Source organism: Perca fluviatilis, chromosome 1, assembly GCF_010015445.1.
Source record: "Perca fluviatilis chromosome 1, GENO_Pfluv_1.0, whole genome shotgun sequence".
Classification (NCBI taxonomy): Eukaryota; Metazoa; Chordata; class Actinopteri; order Perciformes; family Percidae; genus Perca; species Perca fluviatilis.
The window spans coordinates 40,802,665-40,830,105 of NC_053112.1; the positions used below are offsets into that span (position 1 = coordinate 40,802,665).

The 27,441-nt window shown below is 39.7% G+C and overlaps 1 protein-coding gene across 1 annotated transcript in view; it reads right to left on the reverse strand.

Moving 5' to 3' along the window:
* Nucleotides 1-4,030: 4,030 nt before the first annotated feature.
* The window catches only part of chrna8 (cholinergic receptor, nicotinic, alpha 8), a 51,765-nt gene continuing 28,354 nt past the window's right edge, over nt 4,031-27,441 (reverse strand). Inside the window, exons 4-10 of the mRNA XM_039804199.1 lie at nt 24,843-24,952; nt 16,607-16,686; nt 15,347-15,514; nt 10,931-11,125; nt 10,298-10,384; nt 8,737-8,846; nt 4,031-8,246 (exon numbers count right to left, since the gene is read on the reverse strand). Of these exons, the coding sequence (XP_039660133.1) occupies nt 7,650-8,246; nt 8,737-8,846; nt 10,298-10,384; nt 10,931-11,125; nt 15,347-15,514; nt 16,607-16,686; nt 24,843-24,952 (1,347 nt within the window). The 3' untranslated portion in view covers nt 4,031-7,649. The remainder of the gene's footprint in view (nt 8,247-8,736; nt 8,847-10,297; nt 10,385-10,930; nt 11,126-15,346; nt 15,515-16,606; nt 16,687-24,842; nt 24,953-27,441) is intronic.

Genomic DNA, 27,441 nt, shown 5'->3' on the forward strand with positions numbered 1-27,441 from the left:
TTCAGTTTTAATTTAGTTAACTAGTGCATACACAGTGACTGCACAAATTACTTTACACATGTATGGTTTTGTATCAACAAAGCAACATTCACTGACCTCCTAACCTCCTTTTTTAACCTTCATTCTCCTGACCTCGTCCAATCCTTTTATCAATCAAGATTATGCACTATGAATAACTGTTAGCTGTTATATGAGGAGTCTTGATGAAGAGGGAGGGGAAGGATTGGAGGAGTAAATGAAATTGTATGCCCCAGTCACTCTGAAACCAGATTAACAATGTATTATCATCACAAACACACACACAAATACTTCCCGATGGATTAAGTCAAGAGGGAAGAGAACATGGCTAATGTTTGAAACAGATGGGTCTAAAAAAATTGGGGGAAGAAAAGGAGGCAAAGAGATAAAAAAAAATGTGTAAAGCAAATAGATTGTTCAGTTTCATCAGTTGATGAAAACAGCTCTAGGAAAATGAGGACAGCTGTTAACATGAATATTTGGTAACTAATCAATAGTGGCCTTGTACTCTCACTGGAGTGATTTGTAATCATGACAACAGACATTTAGGTTATTCAATGCTGAGGATGACAGAAGTTCTGTGGAGAGAGGTCTGTGAGACTACCACAGTAGTGACTTTTTGGCTAATGAGAATATCGAAACCACCCTTGTGTCTGAGAGAGTGGTATCAATCTTCTCATCTATGTCTTGGCAAGAAAGTGAATAAACCTAAATCATTTTTAATAACAGCTTCTGGATTATTTTATAGTAATATTCCGAAACATTCCAGTGTTTCTGACTTCAGAAGAATTAGGTTCCATGGTGCTCTATTTAGATGTAATGATTTAGAATCATATTCCTGTTTTGTGTGCAGAACAAGAAACTAAATGATAAGACTGAGCTTACAATATACAGTTCAGAGTGAACAGTAATGAGGCTGTGACCGTGCAAAGGCCTTCCACCTCAGTCATGCAGAGGTATAATAGTGCATTCCATTTACCTCGGAAGCCGAAGCTGGGAATGATATCACACCCGAGTTAAATGCATTCCGTTTACAAGTCGGATTATTATTGTATTGCTTTGTATTCTACAAAGCAAACAGCAATATAGATCTCACAGAAGGGGCATGTGTGTGGCCTTTACATTACACTAACTTCACAAAGTCTGCAGAGATCTATTCCAGCTGACCTGGCACCAACAGTGCCAACAAACAGAGCAAACTATATTCACCGGGATTGCATAACTCCCCCCACCTACCACTCATGTGGTCTCTTCCACCTCAGGACCAGAAAAAGCGGAGCAGCTCTGGGACAGTCTGCAGGGGGAAGGGGTGGGGACTGGGGGCAATGTGGGGACACTGTCTCTGTCAGATTGGCCTCTTGACAAATGGAAGGGGTGTGTGTGTGATGCAGTGTGGTACAATTACAGCCACCAACAGCTGTGTGTAGTGAAGCCTGAGATTAGATTTGACAATTTGAACATGTCATCACTCTGCTGAGCAGCATTTGTTAGGTGTGCATGTGTGTTTATGTTTGTGTGTGTGAACTGCATGAACGTCCTAACTAATATCGTTAGGAGATTGGATCCCTCCTGACTTGGCTCACAGTATCTCAGTCATCCGTTCCTGCTGGGAAATGAAGTTTTCTGAGCCCTGCTGTGGACTCACTCTTACATTTTCACATCTGAGCTCATGTTCACCTATCAGCTATGGGTGCAGAGAATCTTAAAAACGTTGTGCAGTAGTCTAAAACTTGTTCTTAAAATGTAATACCACTATATTTAGCTACATGCATCAACACCTGAAAAGGAAATCAATGATGGAACATACACACACACATACCATTTAAAAAATACTGTTCCCAAGACACAGGGAACCCCCCTGAATGTATGTATGTTTAGTGTATATGAAATGTAAATATAGCCTGGGAAAACCCCGACAAACTTCCGGCAAATTTGAGATTTGTTCTGCCCATTCAAGCCCATTTCCAATTTTTCCAAATCGAGGCACCAATCCCAACCATTGAGGCGGGCTTTACACGATGACTATAGCGCAGCGACGGCAAGCAGCTTTTTGTTTACATTCAACATGACGGCCACCGAAGCGCAGCAATCCGTTGATGCCGCTGTCGCTGCTACGTCACCGGATCGCTGGTCTGATTGGTTGACGGACTATGCAGTTGCGCACAGAGGCATTTGAGCGTCGTCCGTTAGTGACGCCCCTTTGGAAATGGGCTGTGAATGAACCTTCCCCAGACCCACTCTCAGTTACAACTGAGAAGGGTCTGGTGTCAGCCAGGCTAATGTACAGTAAATATTTAGCTAGAATCAAATGTTTAGTTAGTAGTATACTTCCCTTTAAATAAGAATGAGACAGTGTCGAAAACGGGAAAATATGTCAGTAATTGTTTCTCAATCCAAAAAAAGGAACAAAAAATTGATTAATACAGAGAGCCTGGTATTATAAATCAACAGATGATGGGCTCAGTTGCTGTCGTCTATATCTCACTCAATGGGCCCTATTTTAACGATATGAAACGCAAGTATGAAACGCCAAACGCAAGTAGCTTTGTGGGCGGATCTCGCGCGCTGTTGCTATTATACCGGCGGGATAAATGACTCTTGCGCCCGACGCAAATCTTAAATGGGTTGGTCTGAAGTAGCTAGGTGTGGTTTGGGCGTAACGTGAAAATACCCAATCAGAGCGTCATCTCACATTCCCTTTAAGAGCAGGCGTATTGTTCCGAGGATTCTGCAGCCATGGATCGTGGGCCTCCAAACGCACCACCTGCACCTGTTGTGCCCCCACTCCATCCACCCGCTCCACTAGGAGCGCATCGCTCATTACTCCCGGACCAGATTCCGCCGGAGTGTCCAATCCCACCGTAGTTCAACATCACGTCTCCTTAAGTCCTCTAATATTTCCTCATTTATGTTATCAACACATCCATGATTCATGGAAATGTTGTGTAAAACACAACAAGCCACAAAGAATGCTGCGACCTTTTGAGGACTGTACAGTACAGTACTGTAAAATGCCTCCTGATCTATCCAAACACATGAAGCGCATTTTCAGTAATATTTTTCTTTGTAATTATGTATGGTTTTCAAAAATGGGAACTGCTGTAGATGAGAGAAGTGTATGCGCGTTGTGCACACGCTACATTATGGCCAAGCATTCGTCCCTAAAATAGCATCTGAATAACGCACTACTGACTTTAGACTAGCGCCACTGACTTTAGACTAGCGCCACTGACTTTAGACCAGGTTTTTCCTGGTCAGTGGCGGAATTGTTTTCTGAAACTGCAAAATAGGACCACGTACCGTTGCACCGGAACACGCCTCCTCTTTTCGCTGAACCGCCCCCAGGAGCGCAAATACATTCCCTAATTTACCGACGTGCGTCTGTGGAGGGAAAAATGCGCTGTGCGTTGGGTGCAAAATAGGAATGATACATGCGTCGGTGTACAAAGGCAATTGCGCTGAGTGCAAGATAGGGCCCAATGTGTCATTTTGCAAAAAGCTACTGTGGATGGCCTAGGGGAGGGGAGGCCATTCTGTCAGGCAGGAAACTTCTATCAGGATGGCCTACTCCCTCTGGGGTTAAGGAGAGGATAGCTTATTCATTAATTATCACATTTCTCCTTTATTTTACACACAACTATTTTTGCTGTAGATTTAAAAGAATAGTTTGACATTTGGGAAACATGCTCATTTGCTTTCTTGCCAATGGTTATATGTTCCTTTAAATCTGAAATTTTATAGTAAGAAAAATGGACATTTCCTGTTTTGTGTCGGTTTTATTCTTTTAAGCTGCATGTCACATTTTATATAACTACGTTGTATGGGAACAATATTATGGCAATCACATGCTGCCATTACACTGTCTGTCCAGTTAGATTGACAACAGCAACTCTGTCATAATCCAGTTGCTTCAAGAAAGGAATGAGGATGGTCTGACAACTTTGGTGAGTGAAAGCATTTTTAAATGTATGATTTAGTGAATGTGTTTAAATGTCAGCCACTCAAATGCCAGTAATTATCACATTTCTCCTTTATTTTTCACAAAATAGTCATGTACAGTGAATTTATGTAAGGTACAGTATATCCTTCAAAGGAGAATGAATCATACTGAGCAGAGAGGCACAGACCATAAAGAAAAAGCCACTCAAGTTGCCCCAAAATACAACACTGGTGATTAAAAAAAAATCCTGTGATAGCATGGCCAAAGCAGACGGTCACACCCTCATTTCAAATATCAGTCAACAGTTTCACATTTTGCAGCATTGCTATTTGAGACAGTTGTGTGGTTGCAGCTTTAATATAGCTTTGACTTGTCAATTTCAAAATGTCTTCTACCCAGAATAACTAATTCGCTTTTCATATTTTTAGTACAGTCAAATTAACATTTCCATCATTCTTCATTTGACAGACTTTGAACATTTTCTGTGCCATAAATCCTTCTCACATGAAACACATATGCTGAATACAAATCAACATGAGTGAGTAACAATAGAAGTATGTCAGGTTATCCCACAAAGTATCCACATAAGTCAGTCCAAATTACATGTAGGCTATGTAGAAGACACGTCCCCTTCCACATCTCATATGAGTCAATATATCTCCACTATTCATATTCTCCATTATGAGTCAGTGATCAAGGTCTCGTAATTTTCCTCTACCTATTATGTAACACACTTACCAAGACCCTCTTCCCATCTATGTCCACATGACCTTTGACAGGCAAAAAAAAAAAAAAAAACCTTTGTTCTCTCAGATCATCAGTGCCCTGCTTTCAGTCTTCATCTGCAGTAACCCCTCCAACATATAATCTACCATCTACACAATGTGCAATGACAAGTGGACCAATATTAGAGGAATACTACATTTTGGGAAATACACTTTCTTGCCAAGAGTTAGACGAGAAGATTAATACCACTTTCATGTCTGTCCATTAAATATGAAGCTACGGCCAGCTGCCTGTTAGAAACAGGGGGAAACAACTGGCCTGGCTCTGTCCACAGATAAGAAAATCCACTTTCCAGCACCTCTAAAGCTCACCAATTAATTCTTGGCTTCCTGACATGACTTCCTGGAGTCTCTCTGCTGGTTGCCTTCATGCCAAGCGAAGATACAGTAACCACCGCTACAGCCAGCCGCCAGTTAGCTGAGCTTAGCGCATAGAGTTAAACTATAGGGAAATACTAATACACACATTTTTTGTGGTTTTTACACTTCTGATTTTGTATGGATTAAACGAAAGAGATACAGTATAACATGTTATTTAATGAGCACAGCAATTAAGCTTCAGCGAGAAGCTGGTTAGCATAGAGAGTTTAGATGCTAACTGGCTGCTGGCTGTAGCTTCATATACCATTCAGACATGAGAGTGGTATCAATCTCCTCATCTTAGTCTAAAAAAGAAACCAAAAACGTTGAGCTATTACTTTAACAATGCAGCAATGGCACCTCTAATACCATTACATAAAAAAACAACAACCATATTATTAATGGTTAAACTAAATATGTCATTCCTAGTTAGACTTAAAAAAGGAGTGTAACATTTTTTTGAATCTTGATTAAATCTTAAAACTACGTAGATACAAATGAATGAACACAAAGAGTACTGCAAAGGTGCCAAAATTGGCGTCATCCGTTCCTGTCAGTCTATTTTAAATGGATATGACATATAAATGCTTTACAGTCTTAGAGTCATGGAGTCGTCAATGGGTGGCAGCTGCCTACACTCGGCCCAGTCATTAACTGTAACAGCATGAATTCCATTTCTGCAGCAGTCACACAATGTACTTTTCTTCCTAAAAACCCACTTAAAATGCAAGTGCTAAGTTGGAGAAGAGTTCATTTGTGTGCATAAAAGTGGGAATTCACGCATGTCTTGTACAACTGAGGATCAGAGAGACGCTCGGGTGGTGAGAAGGTTGAACACAAATCTGTTACATAAGGTCACCCAGTAATCCTTGTTGCATGTTGTTGCTAGAGATTAGAGAAGAATGTGTTTGCTTTTCGCTGAGTATTAGAAAGTAAAAACAAAAAGCACTCAGCCCCACAATAGCAGAGATTAGTTCCAAATGCATCTCTACTGGGGTGATGTTCCTTCAGAATCCATTCAAAAATCTTGCAGAAGAACAAATATTTTCTTTCAGTCACTACTTTCGTTGATCTTCTTTCTTAATTGTGAGTTTTTCGCAGGAAACAGCAACACTAGCACATAAGTCAGATAAACATTAAATTGATCTCAAAAGAAAAATACATTGTGAATTAATGTGATTGACTGACAAATATCAACCAGAGTGTATCAACTGCTAACTAAATATACTGTTTAGCACAAGGGATGGAGGCAAGAAGAAATGACTTCACGCTTTAATAAACTTGAAAAGAGCAAAATGGTAAATGTCTCTGATGTCACAGTTAAGTATGAGTTCTATACTGGCAACAGTAAAACTTTATCTATTCACATTTATAGATATATAACCTGGGTGTAAGCTATGCAAGAAAGAAATGAGAAGATTGGTGTAAGAGTATAATGAGGATGACTTAAAAGACAAGAAAGAGGTGAGTAAGGACAAATCCAATACTTAAAATGGATTTAAGTTAACCGGCAACCACTTTGATTATTATATAACCGTTTTAGTCATTTTTCTAGCTCCTCAAAAGTGAGGAATTGATGCTTTTCTTTCTCATATATTATTGTAATTTAATAATTTCCTTGAGGTTTGAACTTTTGATTGGATAAAATAAGCAATCTGAATACATCACCTTGAGGTCTTACAAATTATAATGGGCATTTTTCACTATTTTCGGACCTTTTTATATACAAAATGCGAAATCGAATAATCAAGAAAATTATTGGCTTATGATCTAAAATTAAAATTATTATTGGCAGCCTTAGTTAAAACAGAAGTGACATGAACAATGCTACGAGTCAACGTGTCAGTATCTCTCAGTGAATTCTACAACTTAAGAAAGATTGAATCTCTTTCCCTTCTTTCTTTAATCTTTATACAGTATGATGTACGATTTATTTACAAAATACAAATGAAATAGCATTCCTGGAAGCCTGAGCCCAGGCCTATAAAAAACTATTCCTAAAACTGTTTTATTGAACTCTATTGACTGTACTGTATGTAACTGCTGAAGACGTTAAGACATTTGTAGAAGATGAGAAGCGCTACAGTTGGGAAAGGAAGTGGACAAAAGTAGCAGAAAAGAAAGCGGGGAAAATTTTTAAAAACAATATATTCTGATGAGGCATGAAGCCCAGGTGGTGGCAACGAGGTAAATGATTTGGCACAGCAGGGATACAGATGAAAAGTGCATTAGTGTGAGTTTCTACATCATTACCTACTGAATGTAGCCTCAACCTCCTATGTGGCATACTGTATGTACAGTGTTAGCGAGGAGAGCCACCTTGAAAAGGAAAAATCACATCATCTACTGACTGAAATATGTAAAGATAGAGGGAAAGGTTTGCTTCTGGTGTACTGTGACTGGTAACAACACTTTTGAAATAACAAACGTGTGGGGCTTCACATCGTTGTAGCAGGGAGGCTTTTGTGGTACAGTTCTAATTGTGTCAGGATTTTTTATGTTCGCATTTCCTCTGTTTTTCCTCTCAGAAAGGGAGGAAATCAGCCTTATGTGAAGTCTTTGGACACAGCTTCAATGAAATTGGGAGCTGCCATGAGGATCGTGAAGGTGCAGATGATGGAGAAGAGTGAGAAAGCCACCAGGCATAACCGATCCACCACCGCCGCCGCAAACTTCCACTCGCTGCAGATCGCCTCGCCCTCGTCCTGCTCTCGGAAGCGACTGGCAATGTAGTGCACTTCCTCCAGGATCCGGGAAATTTCCGGAACCTGCTCCAGCAGCAAAGTCCGCGCCTGTTCTGAGTGGATGTCGTGTGGAGAGGAGCCGTTAGGATGGCCGCCTCCCCCACCGCCGCACATCACCACACCTGAATCAGTGCTCGGTGGGAAAGCAGGGTTGTCTGTGCCCATCGAGTGGTAGCCAAAGTACAGGTTCATGTTCCCATTGGTCGTGGTTGACTGGGTGGATGCCTGCCCTGGTATGGTGCTCATCTGAATGCTATTGGTGCTGGTGTGGTGAGGAGGAGCAGGGTTGGAGTACTTGTAGTTTGGGGGGCTACTGGAGCTCACAGCTGTTTTTCTTTCCTCACCAGGTTTCTTCATGCGTAGAAACCAAGCACACCAGTTTAGCAGGATAACTCGGACCTGGATGAAGAGATGAGATAAGGCACAGAGATGATTGACAGAGGAAGGATGGGGAGGAGAGATCAGTGAGTCATAAACCAAGATATGAATGGAAAAGTGAAAGGTAGAAAGAATGTCAGTTAGAAAAATGCAGAGGACAACTGTTACTCCCCTTTCTTACTTATTCTTATTCTTATGATGAACAATGTGCCATGGGGTTATACAATAATAATATATGTACTGTATGAGGGTTTCCTTACATAGAGTGCATTATTATTTGATAACTGTATGGTTCAAAGTGGATAATCTTTTTGATAATCAAGAGCTTTATTAACTGTAAAATAAATAAAACTAGATATAAAAGATATATATCCATAGCCTAGATGAACAGTAGAGTTCACCAATATGTATAAGTTGTGTGGTTATTTGAAAATAATGCACTGCCTGGCTAGGCAAATCAGAATTGGCATATGAATATATGAAATTTGAAAATGAATTATTGTTAACCTACCCATTTAGGCATCTTCCCTCCATGGGGGTCATGGTGGTGGAACTGTAGTACCAGCACTGTTACCACCACAGACAAGCCCACAATCATCATGGTGCTAGCAAAGTACTGAGCTAAAGAGGAGAAGAGCACATAAGTATAGCACAGCAATTTCTATTTGAATTAGAGAACAATTAATACAGTGTAACAGTAATATTCTCAATCGAAAGCTCATGTATCTACATACAGTACAAGAAGAAACGTGAGTTAAGTATAGTATTTTGGCAGGACTATATTGGGGAGTTTACCCCTGTCAACAAACCCGAGGTCATAACACTGCAGGGGCTGGTGGGAAGATGACTAACGTTTGACCAACCAAAACAGCCACCGAAACATGGAAATGCATAACATATGAATGTAGACGAGCACATGACCTTCACAAAAATGAGAATATATTCCCCTCCAAAAGAGACTTTTTTTATTTGATTTTATTTTTATCCGGCTGTTATGTCAACGACCTCACAGAAAAGGCGGACCAATCAAATGCCTCTGTATAAATTTCCATGTCAAAGTATAATGGGGGCTGTATGAAAAGCTGTCAGAGTTAAAGTTGAGGAGTATTATATTTTGTCTTCAATCTATTTGTTCTGCTCCACCTGCAATGTGTTAATAGGTCTATTCCAATAAAGGTGATTTTTGCTAATGGCTTCGTTTTACATCTCTGAGCCGCATCTCTGTCTGCAGCCTCCCCTCCCATCTCACAGCCGGCTGACCTGTCTCTTCTGGTCAGTATCAGTATGGTCTTACACAATGCAACTATTGTTGCTGTTGGTCTTCTAGCCTGAGAATAATCTTCACATCCTGTATCAGCATCGCCCCTTGTCCAGCCGCTACAGACTGCTCTGCAGTGAATATGGGGGTGTGAATATCTCGGCAGTAAGTCATTCACCTGTTTTATGACACCTAATCTATATTTAATGACGGACAATGTCCACACTGACCCACCAGCCATGCTGTACTGTGTAGACTGTGCCTACAGCTCCCTGATGAAAGTAAGATTCCGTTGCAAGGTGAACACTTCCCCATATTCTGTATTGTCTCATTCCAATTTACCGAACTGGTTTGCAACATTAAAGGAATCCTTTAACATTTTGGGAAATATACGTATTCACATTCTTGCAGAAAGTTAGATGAAGAGCTCAATATTAGTGTTCAGACAGAACACAATGTATAAATTGTATTTATCCCGGGGCTTTATGTCTCATAAACATACAGAAACGAGAGAAAAAAGAAAAGAGACTGGAGGAAAATAACAGAAAGATCTGAAGGTTCTGGTGAGCTGAACACACACACACACACACACACACACACACACACACACACACACACACACACACACACACACATTCCCGCTACAGTAGGTGTCTCCAGGAGCAAATTTTGCCATGATTACACACACACACACACACACACACACACACACACACACACACACACACACACACACAGAAGGTGAAATCAATACCAGCTTCGCTGTCAATGGCTGGTAACAATGAGCAATAATGACAGTAGAAAAGTATCTTACCAATCAAGGGAACAGAGTCTGAAGTGGCAGGCATGATCTCTGCTACCAGTAACATGAACACTGTTAGAGACAGCAGCACTGTGATGCCTGGAGACAGACAGTAGAGCAGAAGCACAGAGGATACATTCTTTCATCACAGCCTTGAGAATACTCAAAATAAATGCAGCTGGTTGCTTCAAAATAGGTGTGAACAGCTGTGAAAATATTTTTGAAATATTCACTCTCTCTCACTTTCTACCCCCAAGGGATTACGTGCAGTCACATATTTACTCCGACCCTGTCTCACTGAATGGCATTTTGAAACGAGCTGACATTTTCAGGTCCAGGTGATTATCCTTGCTGTGTTTATAATGGAGCTTTTCTTAAATTGCTAATAAGTCAAATCCAACTGAAATGCTAATTCACTGCCTAATGTCAGCATTTGCATGAAGCAATGACAAATAAATGGGTTAGCAAAAGTGTTTGGCTGACATCACCAAGGCAGGGGAGAGAAATACATTATTGTCAGCATGTATGATTATAATCAAGAATCATTGTGTGTGTGTGTGTGTGTGTGTGTGTGTGTGTGTGCGTGCGTGTGCGCGCACGCGTGTGCGTGCATGCGTGCAGGGATGTACTGATGTGTGTGTGTACCGAGTGAGATCTTCTCTCCAGAGTCAGCAGGGAGCAGGAAGACCAGCAGGGCCAGACCAGAGATGAGCACACAGGGGATGAGCAGGTTGAGGCCGTAGTAAAGTGTCCTGCGGCGCATGGTGACCGTGAACGTCACATCGGGGTAGGGCTCCTTACAGCAGTCGTAGTACAGCTCATTACGCTTAGCAGGCACACCTGCGGGAGAAATGAAGAGGTGCAAAGTCAATTAGATGTCAAACACACAGATCTATAAAATAGAATAAAGGTTCGTTCTTAGTTCTGCTTAGCTGAATACGATCTTGTAAAAAGAGCCATTAATGCGCAGCTACTGGTTGAGTGCTTGACAGAGAGGATCAATTAACAATCATTTTTAGTACATTTTTATTGGGATCATTTAAATTTGAAAGGGTAGATTTGTAGTCAGAAGATCACTGGTTTGAATCCTTGGTCCAAAAGGAAAAACCGTGAGTCAAGAATTCAAAAAATTTTATGATTAATGCTCAACCGTCCCATGGTCAATGTGACTTTAACCCTTGTGTTGTCAGATTTGACCCATTTTCAAAAAAATATATTTTTAACTACCCAGTTTTGATCAAAAATAACATGGATGATCCCATACAACAAGCTTCGCAAGTACAACAAAAGATTGGATCTCTACTTTCGTTAACAATTTTGGGTGTTTTGTTCAATTATTTTAACATTTAAAAAAAAAATAAAAAATTTAATGTTTCGAAACTGAACCCGACTGAACGTTGACATATAACCTTCTTTGATTATCCTTCCTTTAATATTAGTCTAAATAATTCGTAATTCCTGCTTTTTTAACTAAAGAATTGGGTACAATTTCCTAAAAAGGAGGTTCCAAAAATAAAAAAATAAGTGTAAAACTATATCAGTTGGTGATGGTGTTCATACATGGTAGTGAAAATAGAGTTATATGTTAAAAAACAAACAAACAAAAATGCCAAAAACATTGAAAAAAAAGAGATAAAGACGCCAAAAAAGTGTTGAGTTTTGACCTGGGAGGATGATGCATGGTCGAATGGAAGATAACACAAGGGTTAAGCAAGGAAACATGTAATTGTATCATACAGGTTAGTAAGTTATAGATTTGTTGTCCGTTTCTCCCAAATCACTAAACAAAGATGTCACTAAATCCACTAATTGCCACTAAAGTTTTCTCTATCTAAACGTCCAGACTTTAACCAAGCACAGATACAGCAGATGTTCAGATTTTAGGAAGATTACGATTCTTATCATTAACGTATTGTCTTTGTAAACATGCGGAAAGCAGCTTGTCGCATAAAAACAGCAAATGCACTCTTGCCTAAAGGAATACTGTACATAATACAATGACGTCATGATATAATCTTTTAGATAAACTAATAATCCTCTCAACATGGTTTTCACCTTGTGTATAACACATTCAAAATTCTAAAATCACTATAAAGCACTGCTTGTTGTGGTTTGCTGTCCAAACAGACAGTAGACAGACAGGTCCCGGGTCAAGTGGTTTAAGTCATAAATAAATAAATGTGCCAATTTAATATAATTTCAGAGACATTGGCTTTATATTCCATGCATTCTTCCTCCTTGTCAAAACATGGTGCCTATATTACCCAGTGAAAAAATGCACCCCATATTTTGTGTTTATCTGAGGAACAATTAGTACACTTGAGGCACAAGACCTAAATGCTTGTATGTGGAATGAGCATTGATTGGGCAGGAGAAACTTCCAAGATCTGTCATCAAACTCTGTGTCAACTTCAAATTACCCCACTAACCCTCCAAAGCAGATCCTTAATCGTTTATTAATCCCTAAAGCTCATCGCTGTGGCCTTATCTGTCCTGTTGGCAAGTTAACATTTACACAATTAATCTGCCTTGTTCATCAAATCAACAGAAAACAACTTCACCTTGGTCACGTCAGACTCTAGTAAGAGTCCATGTTTGCATGTAGGTGTATAAGAGCCATTGTGTAATTAGTGTGATTTCATATGCATATACATTTCAAATCGGACGTGATACAGTCTGGGATCTGTGTGTGTGTGTGTGTATGTGTCTATACCGTATAGTACATGTAGAAGTATAGAAAAGACATATAGATGGAGGCATCATTGTACAGCTGTGTCAATCCCTTATACCTTTAAGTGTACAATGTAGTCAGCAACATATTCACAATCTACAAATCATTTTGTTATCACAAAGTTACAAAGTTACCCCCCCACCCCACCCCAAAGAACTTGGTTTGTGTCTGTGTGTGGAAACAGAAATTCTATTTAAATGAATTGCATGGATTTCATTTCATTTAAACTGTCACCTAAACGCTGAAGAAAAATAGCCTTTGTTAGCCATCTATTAATTTGATGGATTGCAGATCTGCAGATGCATCCACCACACCCTGTGTGTGTGTGTGTGTGTGTGTGTGTGTGTGTGTGTGTGTGTGTGTGTGTGTGTGTGTGTGTGCCAGTGCCAGTGCGTGTGCATGTGCATGTGTGTGCATGGGAATGTTCTGAGGCACCAGGACAGAGTGTGTTCCTGGCCAGCTTGCTGCCTGGCTGTGCCTGAATTAAGTGAACCATCCTATGGCCAGCTGTCATCACACACACCCATGCCCCCCTTTATACCCCCAGCCAGCTGGGTACACTCACTTTGCATTTAAGTATGTTTGTGTTTATGTGTGTGTGTGTGTGTGTGTGTGTGTGTGTGTGTGTGTGTGTGTGTGTGTGTGTGTGTGTGTGTGTGTGTGTGTGTGTGTGTGTGTGTGTGTGTGTGTGTGTGTGAATTATTCTGTTGCCCTCTGATTAACACCCAAGCTTGAGTTAGAGATGATGTGGGCATTTCATTTCCACATGGAGAGAAAAAGGGGAGGAAAAAAGGAGAACTTGACAATTTTTTCTCTTCCTTTGTTTCTTTGGAAGAGACAGACAGACTAACCAAGAACCAAGGTACTGTAACAGACACAAATAAATAGAGGAAAATCCTGGTTTGTAAAGCTGTAATATTAAGCCAGAAGACAGTCAGCTAAGATAAGCAGGAAGACTGGCTCTGTCCAAATCCGCTTACCAGCACCTCAACACAATTAATACATATCTTGTTTGTTCAATTTGTACAAAAAACAAAGTTGTGTTGTGTTTTAATAGGGGGATTATGTGCCAGACTATTTATTTCCTTTGATCAATGACTTCCCGGACAACCAGAAAAAACTTTAGGAAGTTACAGAGGCTAACCCCATAAAAACAGGAATTGACGTTTTCACTTCAGCCAGGGCAGTTCAGTTCAGTTACAGAACAGACAGTTATATATATATATATATATATATATATATATATATATAGTATCTCACAAAAGTGAGTACACCCCTCACATTTTAGTAACTATTTCATTATATCTTTTAATGGGACAACACTGAAGAAATTACACTTTGCTACAATGTAAAGTATTAAGTGTACAGCTTGTATAACAGTGTAAATGTGCTGTCCCCTCAAAATAACTCAACGCACAGCCATTAATGTCTAAACCGCTGGCAACAAAAGTCAGTGCACCCCTATGTTAAATTCCCATAGAGGCAGGCAGATTTTTTATTTTTAAAGGCCAGTTATTTCATGGATCCAGGATACTATGCATCCTGATAAAGTTCCCTTGGCCTTTGGAATTAAAATAGCCCCCCCACATCATCACATGCCCTTCACCATACCTAGAGATTGGCATGGGGTATTTTCCATAAAATCATCTCTCAATGCAAATCAAACCAGCTATTAGGCTAATCGACATAAAACCATGCCAATCTTTAGGTATGGTGAAGGGTATGTCATGATGTGGGGCTGTGTGTTGAGTTATTTTGAGGGGACAGCACATTTATACTTATACAAGCTGTACTAAACATATCCCACAGACATATCGGGAGTGCTGTCAGTCAATCATGTCAGTTCTCATACCTCATCTTTATCCCTCTTATGTTACAATGCAAGTTCTTATGTTTTTTAATTTATTTTAATTTATTTTTGTATTCAGAGTTTCAGGTTTATTCATACCAAATGATCACCAAAATAGTGAATGATTGACAACACTTAATTGAGGTCTACTGTAATAAAAAGCATGCTACAAGCTCTTTTCATTTAGCAGGTGATAAATTGTTCTCAATGAATCCTGTCAGAAAATATTTTGAGAAAAGCAATGTAAGTGAATATGTTTTCTTATAGCCATACAGAAATATGAGGAAAATCTCAGATTTCCTTTTATCTAGTTTTGACAGAAGTCATAAACTTGTCATGTTTATAATACGTTCATGACAGTGTCATGCCATAGTTATGACAGTGTCATGTCACGATTATGTCGATACCTTCAAGTAAAGTGTTACCCTAGTTTTACTGTTGTTATGCACCTGAAAGTGTGCCTGTCTGTTTTTCTTCTTACCTACGAGATCCCATTCCCCGTTGGGTATGTAGGTGGAGATGTCCACGTCCATCATCTGGAGGTCCAGCAGCCAGCCGTTGTGGGTCCAGGAGCCAAACTTTAGGTCACACTTCTGCACATCGAATGGGAACCACCGCACATCGATGTAACAGGTACTTTTCAGGATCCCTGCAAAGAAGTGTTTGAGGAAAGTTACTTTTGGCACTAAACACTTACATTATTTTGTTAGGTGATTAGCATAATTTGTTTAAAATTTCCAAGTCATTTCACTCTTTCAAGCCTCACTCAGTGCCAACCACTCTCATACGAAAGGGTTTGTGATGCAAAATACTATAACAGTCCCCCGATAAGTGTAAGTTCTATTGATCAAGAAACACTTCAATGTCATGTAATGCCAAATTATACACCAAAATAACTTTTTTTCTACTTTTAGTTTTTAGTAACAAAACTCACCATTTCAAAGGTTAAAAAAAAAAAGATTAACAAGTTTCTTAGTAAGGTGCTCCTTCAGAACGTTAGCATGTACGAGATTTACTGTCCCTCTCGCTCCCACAGATTTCTTCCTCATATATCCATATGCACAAACAGAATAGTTTGTCTTATCTGGCTCAGTACGACCCACTTTGTTTGTTTCCCATTTACAGAGCCTGTGCTGTGTATGAACAATCAGATTTCTTTTTCAGCGCACACAGAACAGACAGCTAGCGGACCATGAGGAGATATTCACTGAATTTTACAAAAAGTGTATTAGATTAGAATTACAGACTCCACCTTTAAATGAACTGAAAAATGAAAACATTAATATACGCATTTCCCAAAAGAAAAAAAAAAAAGTCATCTGAGGAAGCAGCGATGTATAGGTCACATAAAACTGTTGTTTCAATAGTGTTCACCTTGTGGCAGATCCTACAATAAGAGACGCATTCAAGTTAACACGCTGCTAAAATGGTTGTATCTAACCTTGGTGTCCAAAACCTTTTACTTTTACTCAATATTTTGCCTGGTTTTAACTTTGGCACCGTCTTTACACCAGCAAATTATCAAAACTGTAATGTCTCTTAAGATGATGATTATCTCAACAGTTTTGATGTGAAATGATACTGTACAGAACAAGAACATGAATGAAACCTGGCAATGTAGTGACAAGATATAGTTGACAAAATGAAATTGAGAGTGGGTTATTTTATGACATTTTATTTTTTATTGTTATTATGAGTGAAATGTGACACAGTTAGAAAGAGAACATTTTGAATGTCTCACCTGGTGGGATGTACTGGCAGGATCCTGACGCATTTACCAGCACATTTGTATGGAATGTAGCATCAAACCTCTCATCAGCACTAAAGGGAAAGAAGTGTGGATACTGTAACAACAGTATTTAAAGAAAAAGCCCTCAAAACAAGGACAATAGTAAGACTTCTACATTAAAAACCAGATGGGGAATGAAAGGGCTAGAGGTAATAAAGGTGATTGGGAGCTAAGTACAAAGGTAAAGACAAATACAAAGAAAAACCTAGACACCAATAAACAATAAGTGAGAATGAAGGTGACAGAGTAGGCCGAGACAAGAGGGATTAGAGACAGACAGTTTTTAATTTTACTGATCATCTTAAACAAACATTGTTGTCCCAGACAGGGATTATGTACACCCAAAAAACAGACATAATAACAAAATCACACATTTCACACAAGAACAAAAATCATCCCTGGAACATAACAATGATTATATTTTTCTTTCAGATAGTAAAACTAAAAGGACTCTACATTACACGTCATTCTTAGACTATGATTACAAATCTTGGGGACTTTTTTTTTCTTAGATATAAAGTGTCTGTCTGCGTTTATTGCAGTCAAAAGACATACGTCAGAAAAATAAAAATAAAAATCCTGTATTAGCTAACTTTAATACCTTTTAAGAAGAGTTTTCTGAGGGACAAATTACATTAAATTGCGTAGTATTTGTTAACTAAAAAGCACTCAGAGAGCACATCTCTCCATCCAGGCTACAAATCTACATTTGCCACAACTCCAAGAATTTGGCAACCGAACCATTACAAAAACATAATAATACTGTATGTATGATGCCAGAAACAAATCAAAGTTTCACTAAAATATGTGTTGTACTTTTTAGCCATGCAAGTGTCATTGGTCTAAGGACGGCAATGTACATGTCAGCCTGGTCTCACAGAATTCCGTAAAATGATCACGAACTGTTAACACCGCATTACGTGGTGGTGGCACAGAATGTGTGAAAATTCCATGTGGCCACCATGGAAAACAATGTAAAGTCAATGAGAAGATGACGTAGCATTAGGAGCGACTATGGTTGCGAGTAGTATGAAAGCCCGAAAGTCCGCATAGGGAGGTTGGTTGGGGCCAAACACAGGGCTTTCACCCAGGAGACCGGGGATCGTCCCGCGTGTCACGTTTCCTAAACCCAACCGTAACCATCCCGTTCTTCTTTTCCTAAACCCAACCGTCCTGTTGTTGTCCCGCCTGTCATGGAAACGTAAGCCCAACCACGACCTTTTCCTTAACTTAAGGGGCAGTGTTCATTTCACAGAATTCTTCCTTGGGCCCATCATGGAATTTTTGGCGATCCATGTTCATTTCACAGAATTTTTCTGTGGGCCCATCACAGATTTTTTTGCGATTCAATGAAACTGACACAGATTTTGAGTTAATGGGCCGTGATTTCACGGAATCCTGTGAGATCAGGTTGGTACATGTATGTCTTTCAAAGGGGTGATAGAATGATTATAGAGGGTATTTCATACTGTTCCTTAAGGTCTCCTAATAGGGTATGTAACATTGGTTGAGCAGAAAATGGCCCGGGTGCTGTTCTACGTGCCCTAATGGAACCCTGTGAAATAGCCCTAGAAAGAAAGGAGAGATTTTCTCCATTATATGGTATGCTCATGAATATTTAGATGATCTGCGAGCTGATTGGTTGGTTTACAACGAGCAAAGCACATACACACGCACGCACACACACACACACACACACACACACACACACACACACACACACACACACACACACACACACACACACACACAGCCTCTCCCCTCTGTACACACTGCGTCTCGCCACCCGATATCTACTCATTCTAAACCCTTTTCTCTGGGCCAGTATTCCGTTGTACAGCCTGGAACACTGCATTTACCGTGGTTCATTTTCAATATCCCTGAAAAACTTCCAAACTTTCTAAAGTACACAGCGCAGCTCGCAGCTAAGCTCATGTGTGAGATCTATGTGACCTACATTCAGAACACCAGCTGGTCTCAGACCAGTGGTCTGTAGCTATGTACGTTTTGGGGCGTGACAAAGGTACAGACCACAGCCACCGAGGTGACGTCAACTATTAGCTTCATTGGGATTTGCCCGTTTTCAGAGGCAGTTTCAAATTGTGAGATTTGCAGAGGAAAGAGGTGTCAATGGGACTTTGAGGTTCTATGTATGCCTATTGTACCCACTGAACTGTCGTTATTCAACTATGACAAGGTAAACTCGGTTTTGCATTCTATCACCCCTTTAATTCACCACTTCAGTCCAGACTGAAATATCCCAACTATTAAATGTATTGCAATGGCATTTTGTACAGACATTCGTGGTCCTCATGCACAGGATGAATCCCACTCACTTTGGAGATCCCATGACTTTTCCTCTTGCGCCACCAGCAGGTTGACATTTGTAGTTTTAAGTTGAATTTATTGTACTACTACTATTGGATGGATTTCTACAGACATTCATGTTTCACTCAGCATGGCTTATAATAACTGTTGATCCCTAACCTTTCCCCTAGTGTAATCAACAGTTTAGCTTGAAGCACAGCTGTTCTTCAGTACAACCTTACAGCTGCTGGAATGGCAGACAACAGCAAAAAATTTAAAATTAAAAACAGGACTATAAATATAACCTTCTTTACAGAAGTAATGAAGCTGTAAAATGCTTCCTGTGATGGCAACATAGCATTTATCGATTTATTCATAACTAGTATAAAATGTAGTCATACCTTTCAGTATGCTGTGCTCCCCATAAGTCTCTGACAGACTGAATGAAACTCATTTTAAACAATAAATGAGTGCTCATCCAGAGCCAGACAAAACAGTGTGACTCATACCATCATCATTGTCCTTTACATTTCTACCACTTACAGTATGAGATTGGGAGCAGTGAGAGAATGTGAGGGGCATGCCTAAACTCTTCCTGAAGGCTTTTTGTGGGACAGGTATAACATAAATTTTAGCTAAGTGTGCTGGGAACGAGTCCAGGAGGCCTAAAACAGGACAAGGCAGATTTATGGCCACCTACATCAATAATCTAAATCTCTTTTTACTTAGCAGAGGGTAGAAAAACAAAGAGTCTGCGAGAATACTTTGGAACAGCTGTAATCATTGCCGATAATAAATTAGCTAAATTAGCATTTAGCCTTGTAATGGTATTTGGAATACATCTACCTAACATATACATTAATTGGCAGCAATAGCATTTTGGGGAACATTATAGAAATGTGGAGACTTATACTTATACTATACCTAAACATGGTAGCACACATGAGCATCACAAGAGATTATTTGATGCATAATCTTTATCACATTTTAATTAGATCACTACGTAATTGAAACATGTTTTAAAAAGGTCATGACATGGAAAAGATAAGGCCATGATAAAGGTGTTGAATCCCAATGGAGTCCGTTTGCCTGCAATGGGATTCTTCAAAAATTTAATATTTTTTTATTAGCCCTTGAATGGAGAAACAAAAGATACATTTGAAATAAAATGGCTTGCTATTTAATTCCAAAGCGATACATGTTGCCAAAAGTGCAAGCTCACAGCCGTTAAGAGCCACTAAACCCATGGACAAATGGGTCTTCAAAATGGATACATTTCTGTAAGTGTGCTGCTTCAGAAATCCACAGAGCCCTGAAGAATACAATTTTAGGCAAATAACCTTCCCTCTCCTACAGTACAGAATATACTGCTTTAATATCCACTGGCTTTGTTTTCAACCTATGTTTTTGTGTCTAAGTGACTGATGGGAACCACAATCCTTGACATTGGTCCAGTATTAAGAGAGGTCGCTGCAGTCGGCAGCGGAGAAACAAGCTACAATGTTAAGTTAATAGGGCAATTGTCCAGCTTGTATTTACCTTCACAAAAGTGCTTGTTTTGTCACTGACAGGCTCAGATTAATATTCTAAGTGTGTGACAAAAAAACATAGGAAAATAGGGTCCAGGTTGAAAAAAACAGTAGTTACCCTTTAAACATCATCATCAAGATATACTGCTAAGGAAAGAACATTGTACTGTTTAGATTCACAAGTTAAATCATCTGTACATTTAAAGAAAAGATCTCAACAGCGAGATGGCTTACATTATTTACACAAAAAATGAAATGAAAGCTCAAAATTCAGTACCTTTGTATCCTAGCTTCCCAAGTGTCTGTAGATAGTGAAATATACAAAATCCTGCCTGGAATGGGACGCATTGTTCATATATCATTCATCTGAAATGGGTTTAGGTTTGTTGCAGTGCTGACACGGGAACATACGAAACATACAGCTGTCTGCCTTTTAGATCCTCCACCAGTCTGGCTTTACAGCGCTTCAAGGTTTAGTGAGGACAACAGTTTTCAGCCATCCACTTTTAGATAAACAAAGAACAGCATATAAGACTCTAAATCAGTGGTGGAAGAAGTAGTACCACACTGTAAAAATACTCTGTTACAAGTAACACCACCACAGCCACAGCCACAGCCACAGCTTCAAATGTTGCTTCAAATTAAATTAAATTTTATTTTATTTTGTATTGAGCTACAATGTAAGTTAATAGGGGCAATTGTGCAGCTTGTATTAACATTCACAAAAGTGCTTGTTTTGACATTGTCAGGCTCAGATTATTATTTTAACTCCGCATTTCCACTGGATGCAGAAAGTCTGCGGACCTGCTCCGCTGCGTGCCGGCTGCGTACTCCGCCATCCGTCAATACCCACTAGGTCCGGATTTGTTGCGGCACGGCTGCGGCCATGACTGACAGCTGTAGTCACGAGGACCAACAAGATCTGGCGAATTCACGTAGAATAGAACCACAAAACCAACAACAGTTTCCATCCAGAGGAGTAGAGGGGAAACAACTCTGTGCTGTGTTTTCAAGGTGTAGTGCAGGGAAATATGATCCGCCGTGAGCAAGGTGTATTTTATTTTGAAAATGAACCGGATGTTTTATTTTGCTTCTGTGCTCGACTTCCTGTCCCGCACTATCTGCCGTGTGCTGAATTGCTGCGGAGCTCTCCGTCGTCCGGCAAAAATAGAAGCTCTGCGTATCTGCTCCGGAGGGCTGCGGACTGCCGGAGCTGGGACGGAGTCGGAACGCAGCCGTTCTGCAGTCAGTGGAAATACACACAATGACTTCATTGGAAACCTAATGACTCCGCCGTTGTTCCAGAGCCGTTACGCAGCCATTACGCAGCCGGTGGAAATTGGGGGTAAGTGTCTGACAACTGATGAACATTTGCCCCATAGGTTTACATTGCAGCCCGCTCTGTGGCTGCCGGTTACAGCGTTCACACTTGATACTGGACCAATTTCAAAGATTGTTGTTCCCATCAGCCACTTACACACAAAAACATAGGAAAATAGGGTCCAGTGAAAAAAAAGCGGTAGTTACCCTTTAATACAGTCTATCTAACTATCTATCTACACTATACTTTCAACAAAACATTTATTTCTCATAGTATGTACACACTAGCCAATTGCAAATATATAAAGAAAGCTTGTACAGAAAAAAAGATACGACAGCTAAATAACCAGGAACCACTGTACAATATGTGCAAGAAAGAAGAAAACAATTCTACACTCAATTGTGCCTCCCTTGCAATGCAACAGAATTATATTTTGCCATGACGCAACGATCTGCTGAGATATCCAAGGGGGTAAGCGAGCCTCCACAAAGCGTATCTCCTATGGAGCCATTTTGATGCTATCAAGCCATCACCTGCCGTTAGCATCCCATTGACTGCCATTCATTTTGGCGTCACTCTGACAGCGAATAACTTTACATCTGAAGCGTTTACAGACTCTATTTGTCCATTGTTTATTTCTAAAGAAACATGACAAAAATGTATAAAAGGCTCCATTACCTTGTATCTCACGTTATGGCTCCGTAGCAGACGCTTTTGTAAAAATAGGCTAACGATTGTGTCATAACCACACGACTTTCTGTCGATTAGTAGACAAATTACCGTACAGGCAGGAGAAGCTTGCAGGCAGTTTCGACTTACTTATTAGCTGTTTCAGTTAATTGTTAATTTTCCGATTGGACTTATCTCATATAGTTTTAATCTCTTTTCTTGCTTGCTTCCTTGCTTCATAAAAATAGAAATGTATGATTGTACTCATGATTTATACTGCATGCATAAGGAGTGTCAGTTTCAATCAGGGTCTGTGTCAGGACTAAATGGCTGTTATCGTTAGCGATCGCTGATCCTCAACGTAAGCTGCTTAATGTTCTGTATCATCCCTGTTAGATAGCCAAACCTCTCTCTTCTTACTCTCCGTCTCTCATGCACACACTAAGTGGGAAATCTGTCACAAGATTACACCCTCCATAAAAGAATCCTCAATCACCATGAAGGTACAGCTCAAAAGCCACCGCCATCAATCAGCTCTGCCATGGATCGTGTTGTCTTTCCTCGGAACAAGTCTGATTCTTTGAGTGTGTATGTGTGTGATTCTAAGGAGGCGCGAAAAGTATCGATGCATTAAAAACATATTAATCCCCTGTTAAATACCCTCTCTCGGAGCTTGACAGTTTAATAATGGTCAACAATCACATAACCTTTCTCCCCTGGTACCTTTTACATTAAGCAAAACACACTATGAAAAAGCTGTATTTCCTCAAGGGGCTCATTAATATGATTTATGTTTGAGAGGTCCTCATTCAAGTAAGAATCATCTTCCATAACTCTATTTACTGTGTGAAACTGTATATAATTGCTTGCCATTGCAATAACCTGATAACAAACGCAGAATCTGATTTTCCTGCCCGTTACTGAATTTTATCTAATGAAATCTGTCTATCTATCTGTTTATCTTGGTGTTGCAGGCACACACATAAATACAAATGGAAATTTCTACAGCCAAAATAACTTCAAGATAAAAACACAGAACTTCTGCGTAAGGTAAGCATATTTATTTATTTTAAAAAAAAACTATTTCCCTCTGATTGTCCTTTTGGACACAGTGTTCCAAAAAGACAGTCCTCATATTAATTTTTCAGCTAAATGAACAGGACTGAATTGCTCATATGTGCCAGACAAAGTGATCCCACTGGATGTACCACATTAGAGGAACATTGGGTGTTTGTTGTTGTTTTTTCAGTATGTCACAGCTGTTTAGCAAGAGGTTAACTGTTCCGGATGTTTTTTGTTTACCATGTATACGGCTGTAGTAATAAGTGTCTAAAGTTTGCTTTTTTAAGAACAAAATGGGACATTCTTTTTATGTGCACAACAGCCTGAAACACAAAAAGCAATGGACAATGATCAGTCGGCTCATTGGCAAACTTGAGCTTACAATGAAAGGTTTGAAAAAGAAATGAGCTCAGCCAGAAGAATGTTTCCAATAAGACCTGTAGAGTTTGAACCATGTCTAAAAACTTGCAGACATGATAAGATGAAGTCTAAAATAAAGGACCAAAAGTATTGTATAAATAATAATAATACTATATAAAGTATTGTATACAAATTAAGGTACATTACAGAAATCTGTTCACATTTCCAGCCACTTGGCACAGTGTTTTTCAGTGGTCTTATTCCTACTGCCCATTACAGGCAACAGATGCAAAGCCCCATGGGAGTTACGGTTTATATCCTCCCTAGAGGGAATCGGCTCAATCACTCATTAAACGAGGCTGTAACCAAGAGTGAAATTTCATCTGGGGAATATTTCTATCCACTGTGTAAACTGAGCCCAGGCAATCTCGAGTATCCGTCTATTATAGAAAATAAATACAGAGGAAGAAAAGAAAAAGAGAGGATAACAGAAAAAAGTAGATAAAAATGAGGAGAGGATGCAAAATAGAATGAAACCGCTAGAGCAGTGACAGACTAACCATTGCGCTGAACATGCCAGTGGCCTATGGCTGATATATAACTGATATAATTACCAGCAAAAATGAGATTTCATCATTTTAGCTGCCTTTCTTCATCTCTTAAATGCAGTGTGGTGCTCTGATAAATCACACTGTCAGTACAAAAGTAGAGGGATTCTGAGGGCATGTGTAGTAGGCATTATATATTAAATTATTATAACAATACTGACGTGACATTATGAACCTGCTAGGTTAAGATGTAGAAAAGCAGATTTAATTAATAAAACTCACAAGTAGCTGCTGGAAGAATGCAGTGATTGGGGTAGTATTAAGTGGGAGAGAAGAGGAAAAGATACAAGACAAAACTAGATGACAGAGAAAAAAAAGTAAATATACCCTACCTGTTGTAGAGGAGGATATCTGGGACCCATACCAAATTGGAAGGAAAACGCAGGTTTTGAACGCCGGGGTAGCTCTCTGGGTTCCATGACAGGTAAATGTCTGTCCAATACTGAAACAAACAGTAGAGAGACTAATTGAGAGAGAGACGATGAGGTGAGGACATAAAAACGAGGACAAAACACATGACAATAATAGTTAAGTGAAGAAATGACAGAATAGGTGAGAAATAAAGAGAAGTTTAACAAAAATGAGATGAATGCAAAATGTAAGGCTCTTAACTGTCTGTTTTTGGTTTATATATCCCAGTCAGGTGACCCAATGTGTTGTTTGTTTGCAATGTTCACAGCTCTGACAGCAACACACGCTCTATAGCTTAAATAGTGTTGGTACAATGCCACGCAAACTCATCTGTGCATCATAGCATCTTTCCTAAAATATCAAACCTGGCATACAACATAAATGCAGAATTTTCTTTACAATTAGCTAAAAACCATCACAAGTCAAACATTAGCCCTTTAGTCAGGCTATTATTCCAACAACTGCTGGCTCTGACACTTCGTCTCCAGCTCTGCTAATGAAGCCTGGCAATGCAACCTTGCCAAGCTAACAGTTGTTGGCTTTGACTCCTATTTGAGTCTGGGTCAGTATTCAGCATGGGGCTAACTGAGCCAAGCATCAAAGCGTTTAAAGGCACAAAGAGGGTGTGTGTGTGTGTGTGTGTGTGTGTGCGTGTGCGTGCGTGCGTGCGTGCGTGCGTGCGTGCGTGCGTGCGTGCGTGCGTGTGTTGCCTCTGCCTCTTTTCATGACTAACAATATGTAGCAAGAGTATGTGTAGAATAGTATACATATTAGTGTTTTGACATGTAAGTACGTTCACTTGTTTGTAACTGTTGTGCCATTGTGTGTGTGTGTGTGTGTGTGTGTGTGTGTGTGTGTGTGTGTGTGTGTGTGTGTGTGTGTGTATATACACACAGTATAGTACATGTATAGAAGTTGCATATAGATGGAGGCACTCAGATGTTGTAGTCAAAGAGCACATTCTCTATGGAGCAAACACAGTCCCATTGCTAATGTGGCCACATTGGGCACATCTGTTTGTGCCTATGCACACATGTGTATGTCTATGTGTATACATATGGATATTGTGAGATGTGTATTTTTGTGTTTACATGAATGTGCTCTTCAGACTGATAAATGTGTGCATATTTCCGTGCGCATGCAAATCCGTCTCTGCCATATGTGCCTCCATCTATATAAGTGACTTTAAAATTGGCACAAAATCCTATACAGAGGCTGTCTGAGTTGAACCATTTCAAAGAAATGCCATCCTTCTAAAGTGGGCCTGCCGACATATGTTACCACTCACGCAGCTAATGGCTTAATCACTACCCTTGTCATCTGTGGGCCTTGGCAGTTTGGTGCTACCGAGCCTTTCTTTCATCTTGCTCACATTGGCTGGGAAAACACAACTAACAGCCAACAGAACAAATTACAGCTCAGTAACTTCGTAATATGTCAGAAATAGATGAGGAGGACACTAAGCTTCGTAAGGTAACAGCTGTCTAAGAATAGGTTTCAGAGTTGCAAGACAGAATTCTAAGAAAGCGTCACTTATTTGAAACAACTAGGTTCTCATTAAAGGAATGTGAGACTGCATGATATGTTTTAGGGTGTAGGATGCAATTATGCATATATACATATATGTGTTGCCTGTTAATATCACACTTCCAAGAGAATTAACAGGCAAAATAGTTGGGCAGATAATTACATTTTTTGCACTTTTGTGCATCTCTTTAGTGTGCATGTAACCTCCCAATAAATTGGCTGCCACTGCAAAGTCTCCTTAGTCAAAACAGAGATATAATTAGATAATAAAGTTTTATAGATGATTACATGTGTGTTTCCATGTAACTACATGTAAATTAAAAGAAATATATATATTTGTACTGTGTTATATATATATATATATATATATATATATATATATATATATACAGTATATTTACAACACTCGATTACACACTAAATCGCATCTAAATCACCCCTGGATTTAAGCCAGCTATCTAATAAAGCGAGACGTATCTGTATGTGTGTGTGTCCGTGTTTGGGGGCGTGTTTGGGGGGAAGGAAACCTGCATGTCATACGCAGACGCCACATGCAGAACGCTTTACAACAGCGGGGGGTGTTACAGCCTTTGACTCTTTTCCTGTTTCCAAAGTTAGCTACATGATTGCTAGATATACCAAACTTACTTTTCTTCCCTTTCCTGGAGCACGAGCGGATAGCTGAAAGGAACATTGCGACTGTTGTTTGGAATAAGGTTGGTGAAAAAAAGGCCCCACACTTTTCAGTGTCTACGGGTGGGTCAAGTTAATTAAGTCTGCTGCTAACTTACAACACTAATACATTAGTGTAAGTAATTTTGGGGGACAATTTGGTTTTGAAGAATTCTACAAGCAGCAATACCACAGGCCAAGCAATTGGCTCGTTCCAAACAGGCACATTTTCAACGGGCATTGTACTAGTACTAATACTTGTTAAGCTCATTACAATTCTCACAGTAAAAATCCCATGAAATCCTATCCATTTCAATGTGG